The sequence below is a fragment of the Spea bombifrons genome, chromosome 8 (genome assembly GCF_027358695.1).
Source record: "Spea bombifrons isolate aSpeBom1 chromosome 8, aSpeBom1.2.pri, whole genome shotgun sequence".
NCBI classification, from domain to species: domain Eukaryota; kingdom Metazoa; phylum Chordata; class Amphibia; order Anura; family Pelobatidae; genus Spea; species Spea bombifrons.
The window spans coordinates 884921-898799 of record NC_071094.1 but is presented as its reverse complement, the minus strand read 5'-3'; the positions used below and the strand labels follow the sequence as shown (position 1 = coordinate 898799).

Sequence of the window (13879 nt, the reverse complement as noted above, 5' to 3'; positions counted from 1 at the left end):
TCCAGGGTTACTCGCTAAGCTCCTACTCGGTACAGTCTCGCCATACGTCCGCCGCAGCCCAGGGGAAGGTGACCCCGGGTCTCGCGCTGGAACAGCTAAGGGGCGCGCGGCAGCCTCGCTCACTACTGGTCTAGTCCTACGGACCTAAAGCATTCCGGGGCCGCTCTGTCTTGGATTAACCAAACGTGCAGCCAGGTCGTCGGGGGCAGCCGGCACACGGCTGCGGTCACCATTTTCGTGGCTTTGCTCACACGCGTCGTAACATCCCTGCAAAGCCGAGTCTCAACGTCTCTTCTACCTTTACTAAGCCTGTGAAACGCCACCGGAGCGTCACCGCCTTCACGGGAGTCGCAGCAACTTCTAGAGGGTTCCGCGCGTCCCCAACAAATAGCCGGCGCCCGGATCTCCCGGGGGAAACTGTCCAGGGTTGGGGGGCCGCGGCCTCCGACCCACACGTCCGACACAAGCCGCCGGCGCGCCTCAGTCTGTGAACTTGTGGATGTCGTTGTGTAGCCGGTAATGAGGGTAAGACAGCTCGCTGTGGTACGGGCAGTTCTGGTGGCAGCGGCATTTTTCCACCCACATCACGCTCTTCTGGAAAGTGTCTCCGTCGTCGCAGCGGAAGCGGACCCTCATCGTCCGCGTCTTGGAGGGGACGCAGCACCGGCCGTCCGTGCAGGAGCCGCAGTAGTGAGGCTTGTAGCGTCGGACGCTGGTGCACCCGGCGTATGAGAAATGCACGGCCTGCTTGGCCTTCTTCGTTCTCGTGCATTTCTTTCCGCTCTAGAAAAAGGAGAAAGAAAAACTATTTAGAAAGAGGAACGAAGAGCAACCAAGTCCAGCCCGTGGTTTGGCACCCGCTGGGTTAACCTTCTCCTTAGAGCAGAATAAGGACGCCGGGGACCGCGTCACCCATCAAAGGCCTTCTCTCAAACGGAAAAATCTCAAGAATTTCCTCACCGGCCAGAAGGGCTGAAATTCGGATGAATATTTTCGTCGGCCACAACTGACCTCTCAGCCAATTACCTGGTGGTCTGAATGTCGAGGATCCCGAGCGCTTGGGTTAATTAACAGCCGGATCGGCTTCCTCGACTTATCAAGCAGGGCTCTGTCTGCCAGGAGAAGACGTTCCCCGGCCGGCCGGCCACCTCCTGCCTTTCATTACAGATTCCGAGCCATTATCTGTTTCCTGAGCGCGAGTTCACGCTCCAGAGTCTGAGTATGAGCGGGTTGGTAAAAGCCCATAGAAGCACCCCAACCACGCGCATAACGCGTCCCTCATACCCCACCCCGTCCAATACGGCTAAAGAAGTCAGAAGGTCTGTGCCGAGGGATACCTTTGGCTTGGTGGGCAGGGGGTCTTTGCACGGGCGAATCTCACACAGGCGGCTCTCCTTCATGAGTTTGCACTGGGGGTTATCGTTGGTGACCCTCGTGGACAGGCCCATGCCGCAGGATTTCGAGCACTGGGACCACTCGGTGGTCTGAATGGCGCAATGAGATCTCCCCGGCTGGGGATGCGGGGCCAGACCTATAAGAAAGGGAACAAGAAGCGACATTAATCTTTGTTTGGGTGCGCTTAGGGGCCCGTCAACGCATTTCGCTGCATGGTTACAGACCTAAGATTTAATTCAATACATGTAGAAAATGAAATGCTTAGCTGGTCTGTGGTAAGTGCTGACGAGACCACACATCGCATTGGCTTAATGTCATTTATATTCAGATAGATCTACCTGTGCTCAAGCAGGAATCGTCTGTAGAAACCCTTCGGTAGAAATGCACCAGGGGGTGTCTCGCTCTAGATTTATGGGTTGACGTGAAAGCTTATTCACTGCCTAAAACCAGAGCCATAAAATGCGGAGGATGGGCGTTTCCCGCCATAAAGTGTTTTTCTCGCGTTTTCGTGAACGTGTTTTTGTTGGAAATGTTCCTGGTCTGGGGGCGAGGTATGGGGAGATAACCGGTGGTCGGGGTGGAAAATCACGTACCCATCTCCACGCTGTGTCTGCTTCCCACCAAACTGATGAGCTCGTTGCTGGACACCGGCTCCACATCCGTCTGCTCTCCCATCTCTTCAGATGACTTCAAAAGGCCATCCACGTCGCCCGTCGTGTCCCCGGAGTCCTCCGATATGTGGTTGCTGTCACAGATCCACTCTTCGCAGCACTGCCCCGGCACCTTGGCCAGCCTCGGGTTGGTACAGTCGGGGCTGGGCAAGGCCATCTCTTGGGGGCATAGGGGCATGCAGCCCACCACTCCGTCCATGCACGTGCACTGGTGCTTACAGTTGGGTTGGAAGTTCTCACCGTTCTGGTAGATCTCGCCGAAGAACTCACACGGCCGACCTTCCGACTTTGCTGTGGAAAGAGAGGCATTTCGTTAAACGCTGGTAGACGTTATTCACAAACAACAAGTCACAGAACAGCTTTCTGGTCAGCTTTAGGCCTCAAACGTCTTCATTAACAACGATAAATCTAGAAATGGAATGCATCATAAGAGCTCAACGCGCAGAGCCACGTTCCAGGCCGGAAAGACTTGGCCCCTTTTTAGGGTTTGTTGCCATTTGTGCTCTGCATGGCAACACAATATCTTCCTAACGACCACCGTGAATGGTTTTATGGGTCACTGGTGGTCCTCCTAGCAAAGTCTAAGAATGCCCCACATGAGAGTCCGCTTCTTGAAAGCGCCGCACCTGGACGTTTTGTTCATTGTGAACGATAGAAGCGCTTTGTGTAATGAAAAGGGTTTGTGGCCGAGACGCCGCGCTCTCCTTTGTCTGCGAGATATACGGCTCTGCGTTTGAAGGAAAATACTTGTCAAAGGTGAAAGTTTGCTCCTGGCAACTGCCGCCTATTGGGTGTCATAAACGTGGCCGGCAATCACCCCGCTCAGGGCAGCTTGTTTACCCCCCCCGGTCGGGTATCTCGGCAGGTACGGTAGCTGCGCGGTCACCTGGCCAGGTGCGGTGTTGACTTGAATTATGTCTGCTATCCAACAACAAACCCAGCCAAAGTCAGCAGGCGGGCCCAGTGGCAGCCGTCGCCCGGAGCCTTTTCGTGCTCAGCCACGAATAAACGTGATGTGATGGGTAAAGGTTAACGATGTGACTTAATACGATTACACCCTAGTCTGGGTCACCGGCCAAGCACAATAATAGGCCCAGCTACAGGTATAACCGGGAGGTTCTGCCTCATCTCCTCCTCATCAGGAAGATCCACCAAACTCAGCCGCGTGTTAATGGAGAACCTCCGGTCATCCTGAACTATTCTACGGATCGGGGCGAGGAGACTCGTGGCCCCCGGATTGCGTCGGAGGTCTCGTTTCTTTTATGCGCTCTCACAAAGGCCTTTACTGAAGACGCTTTGATTTGGGGAACCCAGAAGACGTTATGTCTGCAACAAGGACAACAGGCGAGACTCGGTGACCACGCCGTGGTTCTCGGGGTTAAAGCTTCGGAGGAGCCTCATTTAATAAATTAAACACTCACCGCGGCAGATTCCGCTTTTGGAGGAAGGGTCGGCCCCGAAGTCGCAGCGCAGGCCTTTGATGTGGTCGCAGGGATGTTGCCGGTCGCAGTCCTGGTTATACTGCCGAGCGCAGACCTTACAGCAGCCGCACGCGTCCGTCACCAGGCTGGTCCCCGCGGGGCAGGAGGGGACCTCTTTAGGACACGAACAGGTGGAGGGGCATTTCGTCTCCATCTGCGGGGGAAGAAAAGAACGTTTCAGTGAAATGTATCAATTGGTGGAGAGCTACATTCCGTGGGGAGGACTGAGGAGAGGCTCGGAAACCCCGCAGCCGGACAGCGGCCGGGATCTGGTAGGTTAAAGGTCATATTATACGAAACATTAAGAGCCACGGAGGTCCCACTGACGGTCGTGGCGTCCACAAGCTCTCAGGATTGGATACATTGAGTCACGACAATTAAAGCCTCACTCCCGCGAGTCCCCGAACCGCTGCCAATTCCTGAACAGACGGCCAAGGGCCGACAAAAACAAAGGCCACGTGACCCGGGTGACTCACAGCCGCTCCGCCCAGGATTTGGCCGGGGAGTCGGGATTCTGACGGGCAGCAAACGCAACTGGCAAAGTAACAGAGGGCCGCTTCACTCGGAGTGTTGTGATAACCCGTTCACGTTTAGGAAAGAAGAAGAAAAAAAGGTGGAAAAGGAGAAAGGAAAATAGAGAGAAAATAGAGAGAAAGTGTAGAGAAGAGCACGGCTGTTTGTTAAAAATAGCATGGAGTGGTTTGGAGCAAATGCCAGCGCTATAAATACCCCGGGCTATTAGCGGCCCTTCAAACGGCCGAAACGGAATTAAACCACATTTTCCATCCACGGCTTAAAAAAAGAGACGGTATTGACTCCAACTCATGTGTACGAAGACTAATCCTGCCACCGGGAAGCCACGCAGGTGGGATATGGCGGACCGAGACCCCCTGAGACAAAACCTTCAACCGACACTACGGACTAAAGCGCGAAACCCGGACCAGAGCGCGAAACCCGGACTGGAGCGCGAAACCCGACCGAAAAGCGGAACTCGGACCGGAGCGCGGAACCCGACCGGAGCGCGGAACCCGACCGGAGCGCGGAACTCAGACCGGAGCGCGAAACCCGGACCGGAGCACGAAACCCGACCGGAGCGCGGAACTCAGACTGGAGCGCGAAACCCGACCGAAAAGCGGAACTTGGACCGGAGCGCAAAACCCGGACCGAAAAGCGGAACTCGGACCAGAGCGCGAAACCCGGACCGGAGTGCGAAACCTGGACCGGAGCGCGGAACTCAGACCGGAGCGCAAAACTAAGACCGGAGCGCGAAACCTGACCGGAGCGCGGAACTCAGACCGGAGCGCGAAACCCGGACCGGAGCGCGAAACCCGACCGAAAAGCGGAACCCGACCAAAAAGCGGAACTCGGACCATAGCGCGGAACTCAGACTGGAGCGCGAAACCCGACCAAAAAGCGTAACTCAGACCGGAGCGCGAAACCCGACCGAAAAGCGGAACTCGGACCGGAGCGCAGAACTCGGACCGGAGCGCGGAACCCGGACCGGAGCGCAAAACCCGGACCGGAGCGCAAAACCCGGACCGGAGCGCGAAACCCGACCAGAGCGCGGAACCCGGACCGGAGCACGAAACCTAGACCATAAAAGTGGAGGCTCTTCTACCCCTTAGGGATTGCTTTGCGGCAGCTGCTTGACCGGTGGCCTTCTGTGGCCTTCTGTACTATTAAAGGATTTTCAGACAAAAGCGAGTGAATTTGTAAGGTTAACCCCGCGTTTGCCAGACAGGTGTGCAACGCATACCAACGCTTTGACTCAGTTTGAATCTTTTTTGGGCGGGAGATCCTGATTTTTTTATTCTGTGCTTTGGCCCCGAAGGGCCCGGTTCAGCTCAAAGTCCCTGCCGGTCCAAGCACCGAAACTCGGCACCGAATAAAAAGAAAGAGAAACTCTATTCCTTTGCCGTTTTATGCCACGTGCGTGAGTCTGATCTGTGCCGACGCTTCCTGATAACCACCCACACTGCAGGCGATATGCAAAACCCCCGCTGCTGGGAGGACGGATCGTGCAGAGACTGCCGGAAAATCAAAGGCACGTTCTCCTCCGGGACACCAGGAATTCGATCCGTTTATTTGCCCTGGGGCAGGCGTCATGACCGCAGAGGTAAAATGATGCATGCGCGGGGTCATTAGTATTACGCTTAGGATCTGCATTGGGACCCCTGACTCTGCTGGGGGGGGATCTCTCCGTATTCTAATTATAGAAATTCTGACAGCAGCAAAATGTGAAAAAACTAAAAGGTGGGCACTCCGGCCAAGAGCGGGTTCTAACCATGCCCTCCTTGAACACAGGTGAGAAAGAACCACCACTGGCACAATCCATACCGGCACGTTCCCATTACACCTGAATGTGTGCAGAATGCCCCGCGCGGGACCCTCGACAGGGTGGATTTACGAAGAACCGATTAAAGACCCAACGCTCTGCCCCAGCATCGTCCTCCATGAAGTCTCGTATTAAGCCCGCCCGGCGCGTTCTGCACCCCCGGGGGTATCTTGGAGGTGAGAGGCAGAGGCTTGGGTCGGAGTCTGCCCTTGGCACAGGATGCCTGGCAGGAGTTTATCCCTCTTACCCCACCATGGGCATTTCTTCAAAGTCACAAAGCACGTCTGCAGCCAGACGCCCCCCCCCAGCACGGGGCAATTTAACTGCCATAATTCACACCCCCAGGCAATCACCCCCCCACAGATTGGTAGATACCCCAGCCGTGCGCACCCGATAATAACCCCTCACTTGTTATTGCCTGGGGGAATTGAGTCCCGGTTTGTATTCATGTCACCCCCGGGGGGGCTCGCGGTGGGCGGTGGTCGCCGGCCGTCAGAGTCAGGTCTGTAAACACGCTTTTTGGCTCGGAGACGCAGAGCATTCTCCGCAATGGAAAAAAGGTATCAGAGCCCCCCCCCCTCCAATTACCAGTTTCCCCAGTTAGGCGCGTCCAGCGGGAATGTGGGATCCGCCGCGCAGGATGTTTTCCTCCTGGAATCCGTAAGGGGGAGCGGGAGGTAAAATAAAGTCGGAGGAAATGTGATCGTTAAAGGAGCGCATGGGGGGCCGCGAACCTGAAACCCGCCACGCCGGGGCCGCTGTTTACAAACTCTCCGAAACACTTAAAGGGGCAGCGGAGCGACAGCTTACCCCCCCCCAGCAACGTCTCGCCGCCACACTTACCGAGGGGCAATTTTAAAGAAGACGTTGCATACAATCTGCTAGTAAAGGAGTATTTAACCCTGCGTGTCCAGGCTTATTAACCCTTCCTTGCCCATAAAGCCTTAAGGGTACTTGAATTTGCTCCCGGTTCTGTATCTGACGATGCGGATTTACCCCAGAGCAGGGGAACCCATCACAGGGGTGCAGGAATAGGGGTACAGACCCCCCCCGATATATCCCCCCAAGGGGGGGCACAATGCAGGAAGACCCCACAGAAAAGGTGCCGGGGAAAGCCCAAAAGCCATTAACGAAAATGTAACGTAGGGATCTGCTGGCATGGAAGTAGTTAAAACCCGTCACCAAGACACATCTGTTAACCCTTTGTCATCTGGGGAGGAGGGGGACCCCAGAGACAGGGGTAAGGGGGCATTAATCAGATTATTCCAGAAGCTACATTCAGCAGCAGGTAGAGGACATCTCCCCCCAGCCCCAGACTCTTGGGGGCTCCTACGCCCGGGGCCATTAGGGCCGTTTCGGAATGTTGGAATTTGGTTTGGATTTCAGGGAAAGGACCCCGCGGTGTTTACTATGAAACACGTGGGTGCTGGGAAGGAAGCAGTACAGTAGTTAGGTTACCGCTGCAGCTACCGCTCCCATTACATAACACTGCATTGCAGTGCCGCGGGGGAGCTGTCCTAGATTGTCAGCTCTGCGGGAGAGGAGTCTATATTGCTAGTTAAACATAGAACATATAGAATTTTGCATATACATGAAACAACCTGATGCAATGCCTCCCCAGCTACTATAAAGGGTTAAGTACACCAACCCCCCCACCCCCCCAGCAGCCACTGTCACTTTGCTGATGAACCCCAGGATAGGGGCAGTTGGATTTGCCCCAGACAGATCACAAGGAGTCATCAGAACTCACCAGACTTCCAGAGCAGCCAAGGCACAGCAGGGCAACCAGGAGCAGCTGGGCAGCCAACATGGTGCAAGTCCAGGGGTGAAACCAGAGGGTGAAGGCTCTGCACTGAGGGGGCAGTTAGTGGGGCAGTGCCCTGTGTGCTCTGTGTGATGCTGGGGGGCTCGCAGGACCCTCTCTCTCTGATGCACACACTTGCTTCCAGCAGCTCTCAGGACCAGGGATCCTCAGTCAGGGTTTGGGGGCAGAGCTGGTGGGGCAGAGCTGGTGGGGCAGAGCTGGTGGGGCAGAGCTGGTGGGGCAGAGCTGGTGGGGCAGAGCCTCTCCTCACCTGCAGCCTGAGCTGTTCATTGACAAACTCTGCCAGCCTCTCCTCCTATTTATAAGGGCATCGGGGGACACGCCCACCCGCTCTGACACACGCCCACCCCGGCTGTCAGACGTCACCCGGCCTTGGCACCAGCTGAGAGAAAGCCCTCAGGCGCCTGGCAGCGAGTCTCAGGTCTGCCCCCCGCAGGCGGCCGGAGGAAGTGCAGGCCCTCTGATAACTGGCACGGAATGACTCTGATACAACGTATCACCGGGACTCCCACAGAAATAATGCCTGTTATTATTATTACTATTATTATTATTACTATTATTAGTACTATTATTACTATTACTATTATTATTACTATTATTATTACTATGATTACTATTACTATTATTATTACTATTATTACTATTATTATTATTATTATTACTATTATTATTATTATCACTACTATTATTATTACTATTATTATTATTATTATTATTATTACTATTATTACTATTATTATTATTACTACTATTACTATTATTACTATTACTATTATTATTACTATTATCATTACTATTATTATTATTATCACTACTATTATTATTACTATTATTATTATTATTATTACTATTATTACTATCATTACTATTATTATTACTATTATTACTATTATTATTACTACTATTACTATTATTACTATTACTATTATTATTATTGCTATTATTATTATTATTACTATTATTACTATTATTATTATTACTATTATTACTATTATTATTACTAATTGTATTACTATTATTATTGCTATATAATTATTATTATTTGTAGTCGTAGATTAGCATTATTATATAACAATAAGTATTATTAGTATTATTAGTATAGTTACTCATAAATATTTTTATTTTATTGTCTATTAATGACTATTATTATAGATTAATAATGACCATTAGTATGACTAGTTTTATTATTATTGTGTTTTTTATAACTATTACTATTATTATTATATTTTTTTAACTATTAGTATTATTACTCGCTGCGTTCCTTCCAGCGGGTAATGACGGGTCAGATAAGCGTAATGACTTCGTTAAGCGGGTAAAGCCCAAAAATGCTCTAAAATAATGAATCTGATTTAATGGTCTGGAACCAGATGCGGTTTTGCCCACGATGTGGCAGTTCTGAAGAAGGGGTATTTGTGGCAGGGGGGAGGGGGCCGGGGTAAATGAGGTAAAAAAAAGTCATTGGCAGCTATGCTTTACCCCCCCCCCCATTTACGAATGTATATATATATATATTGGTGTTTCAGCGCCCGTTGGCTGCCGGTGAGGACGGGGTGTATCGGCGGATGACGTTATCTCCGCGTTGGACGGGCACCATGTTTCAGCCTAAACTCCAGGTGAGAAGACTGACATCCGTCGCCGTCGCCTCGAGTACACTGACAGCGCCAGCGTCATTACCGTCACTTCCAGACCCACCAGGACGCGGCGGGAAACAAATTACTAACGTCTGCCGCCTCTGTCTGTTTATTAACGGCGGCACCGGAGGATTCTGCTGCCTCCACGCGTTTTCCGTCGTCTTTGTATTGAGCGTCGCACTTAGGTGACGAGGCCCCTTTAAGAAGACGCGGCTGGCTGTGCTGAGAGCTGCGGCCGGCTGAGAAGCGGATCCGACGGGACAAGGCGGCTTGGAACTTCCCGGGAAATCACCGAACAAATAAAACCTTTCCCGCAGGAAGTACCGGGGAGCAGCGGCCCTGCTGGACAGCGTCGGCTGGGATTTGCCTCGCCTCCGGTGCCGTGGATTTGCTCGGTGTGTATAGGGCGAGCGCAGACCCCACGCGTTCTCAGACTCACCTCCCGCGCAGACGGATGCAGCCTCGGCCCCCACCGACTCCCCGGGCAGTGGAATAAAAAGCTCTCCGGCCCTCGCTGTCAGGGCCGGACTGGCATCTCACGCCGGGTAACGGGGGGAGCAGCGGCGCGGTGTTTTTACGCTCACACAGTGTGCGGCCGCCATATCCAGTGGGGAAACAGGGAAAGCGACATCCATAAGATAAAGCCCCGTGTCACTGTGTTTCCTGTTGGACTGGAGAAAGGTCATAGATACGTGGAACAGCCTCCCAGCAGAGGTGGTAGAGGGTAATACAGTGAGGGGATTAAACATGCATGGGATAGACATACGGCTCCTGAATCTAAGACGACTGATTAAGGTTTGAGTCGTTACAGCAGGAGGAGCACACAGACTAGTTGGGGGCCGTCGGGGGCCGATCTGCCGGCGGGTTCTAGGTTTGTGTGTCAGTGCCGGACGTGAAGCTGTGATGTGCCGGGCCGGACCTGCCCCGTGTCGTGATTCATGAACTTGAGCGCATGAAAGCCGAGGCTTTAAATAAACCCCACCTGTGCGCGCCGGGGTTATTTCTGCTGCCGCTTGCTGGGGGGCCGTGTGAAGGCCGGGGGTGGGAGGCTGACACGTGGAGGGGCTGGAAGGGACGACTCTCCGCTACAGCTCTTCGGCCCTGAACGGGTTAACACGCGGTACAGTTACCCGTCCCCTCCGCTGATTCCGAGGAGCCGACGTATTCCACGGCGTCGTACAAAGAGAAAGATGCCCTTCTGAACTCAAATGAAAAAGGCGGCGCGGGGGTCTCCCCCACGAGGAAAGAAAATGTTTGCGAACGATAAGAGATTCCGGAGGTGAATCACCGCGTTCGCCCGCGTGGGAAGCTGCAGCTTGTCTGTCACACTCTGACTTATAAATATGCTATCTCTTATCTTGTGCATGCGCCGAGCATTTATACCAATATAAAGGTCATTTCACCCGAAAATGTCAGAACCTGCCGGCACATCGGCCCCACGGTATTACCCTCTACCACTTCTGCTGGGAGGCTGTTCCACTTATCTACCCCCTCTCAGTAAAGAAAAACTTCCTTCCATTCCGTCTGTGACCCCGTGGTGTTATCCCGTTAGTGGACGGGGTGGACGGCCCCTTAAAGTCCTCAGTGTTTGCCCTCTTTGGGGAGGATTCAGCCCTCCTGCTCCTGTTCGGATTGGAATTAGGAAGGGAGACCCCAGAAGAAGGAGACGGGGGTCTTGGTCCATTGTGGCCCCCGCTTGGATTGGGTTCCACCTCAAGTCTCTTTATAAGAAGCTGAAACCCTTCAGACCGTATAAGGCTTCTTCTGCGGGCCGGGGGTTAAAGGTATCCACTACTCTGTGAGTCAGCCGTTGGAGGATGCCTCGCGTCTCTGCGGGTCGGACGCTCCTGCTTTGATCTCGGTAATTTGGGAGAATGAATAACACGTTCTCCGGGTGAATCACGCGCAGGGGCCACGCCTGGGAGTATCACGTCCCGAAACTCACATCAATAGCGCTACAACCCCAGATGACCCCAGTCTAGGAGCGGGGCCCGTAATGACCCCAGTCTAGGAGCGGGGCCCGTAATGACCCCAGTCTAGGAGCGGGGCCCGTAATGACCCCAGTCTAGGAGCGGGGCCCGTAATGACCCCAGTCTAGGAGCGGGGCCCGTAATGACCCCAATCTAGGAGCGGGGCCCGTAATGACCCCAGCCTAGGAGCGGGGCCCGTAATGACCCCAATTTAGGAGCGGGGCCCCTAAGCCCAGTGGCCGCCTGATGGTGTACGTGCGGCTGATGGACGATATGCTTGGCCATGCGCTATGTTTTTATAATGCGGTGCTCAATGGATCGGCAGACGATCATTTTGCTCAAGGGCTTGCAATCTAAAAAACAACCCACGAGCCTGGATTCCTGGAAACCTGCATTTATTAGAAGTTCCTTGGATTGCGGCCACTAGAGGGCGGCCTCTGACTCCCGCTGTCTACCTGTCAGACAGGTAACACCTTTAGGTAAGCAGAGCGATGGTCACTTTAACCCTGCCTGCTTATATCAGGACGGCTCCCTGCCCCGCTCTGATACCCCGACGCCCCGCTGAAGCCCCACTCTGATACCCCGCTCTGATACCCCGCGGGTGATTCCTCCCGACGCCCCGCTGACGCCCCGCTGACGCCCCGCGCTGGTTATGCTAAGTATTCCGTGTCCGGAATGTTCCTCTGATGACTGCCCCCCCCGGCCCGTCAGGTGTCTCCCGGCGTCTCCCTCGCTGCCCCTGGACTCCCCCCCCTCCGAGTGAGGAAGTGTGAATCAGCAGCGTGTGGACAGCGGCCCCCGATCTGCCCCGGCGTGGAGCCCCCCGCACAGCCTGTCCTTTTATGGGGCCAGATGGGGTAACTAATCGAGCATTCCTGAGCGAGCGATAATTCCACGGAATTCCAGCGGAAGCGGCAGGAAATTCTCATTCATTGTTTAATCCGCGAAGAAACCCTGAAAAAGATTCCAGACGTGGCTTATCTTTACGTGGCCCCCGCGGGGGGGGAGCTGGGGGGGGGCGATGAAACGTTTCGCTGATTCCAGATCTTACATCAATCGCTATTCTTATCTCCGCAGTCTGACTCAATAAACACGCGGCGTGGACGAGACCGGCGTGGCTGACGGGCGAAGCCAGCGGAGGCTCAGCATTCCCCGGGCGCAGTTCACTAAATGTCGCGCATGCACTGTGTATGAGAGCGGCAGATCCACTGTTCCAGAATTTCTTTATTTGTTATTTGGAGAAATCGGCAGAATTCCGCCCGTTTCCCGCTCGCCCGCTCTGGAGGGGTCCGATCTCCGCTAGCGTTTTCTGGAACGGGGATTTTCCCCAAGCAGCCCCGTGAGATGCATTTATGATAAGAATACGGGCTTCATGGCCACCCTGAGATCACACGTCACCCAGAGATCATACGTCACCCAGAGATCATACGCCACCCAGAGATCACACGTCACCCAGAGATCATACGTCACCCAGAGATCACACGTCACCCAGAGATCACACGTCACCCAGAGATCACACGTCACCCAGAGATCATACGTCACCCAGAGATCACACCTCACCCAGAGATCACACGTCACCCAGAGATCATACGTCACCCAGAGATCATACGCCACCCAGAGATCACACGTCACCCAGAGATCATACGCCACCCAGAGATCATACGCCACCCAGAGATCACACGTCACCCAGAGATCATACGTCACCCAGAGATCACACGTCACCCAGAGATCATACGTCACCCAGAGATCACACGTCACCCAGAGATCACACGTCACCCAGAGATCATACGTCACCCAGAGATCATACGCCACCCAGAGATCATACGTCACCCAGAGATCACACGTCACCCAGAGATCATACGTCACCCAGAGATCATACGCCACCCAGAGATCATACGTGTCCTTGGGGGTCTCAGGATGGGTCAGCGCGTGAATGATCTTTATGCTAAAGGTTTACCCTTACGAAAAAATTACTGCAGTTTTTCTGAAGTAATACTGCAGATTTTTGGACATGAAAAAACTGCAATACTGCACATTTACAGCAGTTTTACTGCATTTGTACTTCACTGTACTGCAGTTTTACTGCAGTTATTTTTCTACGGAAGTACAAATGCAATAAAGCTACGGGATATTGAAGTACAACTGTAGGTTTGCAATATAAAAAAAAAAAAGTGCGGTAAATGTGCAGTAAATGTGCAGTATTGCAGTTTTTTCATGTCCAAAAATCTGCAGTATTACTTCAGAAAAACTGCAGTCATTTTTTGTAAGGTTTGGGGGGTCCCTGTCAGATAGGATCGACGGAGGGTCTGCAGGGGGGTTTACCTTATTTACTAGAGGGCTCAAGAAATGAAAGCCCCCCCCCCACTTATTAAGATTACCTATCTCCAGTGTAGGTGCCCTGCCTCTACTACTCTATCTGCTATTCGCGACAAGGCTTTGGAGATTTGGCCGGCATCTTTACTTCTTCCTAGGAATTGTTCGAGGTCATCGGGGAGTTCATTTTGTTTCTTCGCGCATGTTCCTGGAGTGAGGTCTCGAGTGGCCACCTGTTAGGAGGACAGCCAGCCGTGC

At 53.2% G+C, this 13879-nt stretch overlaps 1 protein-coding gene across 1 annotated transcript; it reads right to left on the bottom strand.

Annotated features, from left to right (window-relative positions):
* Positions 1 to 376: 376 nt before the first annotated feature.
* LOC128503048 (CCN family member 1-like) lies at positions 377 to 8166 on the bottom strand. The gene is made up of 5 exons (XM_053473059.1): positions 7633 to 8166; positions 3488 to 3701; positions 1989 to 2357; positions 1338 to 1531; positions 377 to 783 (listed from the first exon to the last, which is right to left on the bottom strand). Exons 1-5 carry the CDS (start codon positions 7690 to 7692, stop codon positions 481 to 483), a joined length of 1140 nt encoding a protein of 379 aa, XP_053329034.1. The 5' UTR covers positions 7693 to 8166; the 3' UTR covers positions 377 to 480.
* Positions 8167 to 13879: the final 5713 nt, after the last annotated feature.

What these genes read in the sequence shown, in the direction of transcription:
- LOC128503048 (XM_053473059.1), bottom strand. Translation starts at nt 7,692, where the DNA reads ATGTTGGCTGCCCAGCTGCTCCTGGTTGCCCTGCTGTGCCTTGGCTGC. An exon ending in CAAAAGCGGAATCTGCCGCG is followed by an intron (nt 2,358 to 3,487) that starts GTGAGTGTTTAA and finishes CTCTTTCCACAG; the next exon opens with CAAAGTCGGAAGGTCGGCCG. An exon ending in CAGACACAGCGTGGAGATGG is followed by an intron (nt 1,532 to 1,988) that starts GTACGTGATTTT and finishes CCTTTCTTATAG; the next exon opens with GTCTGGCCCCGCATCCCCAG.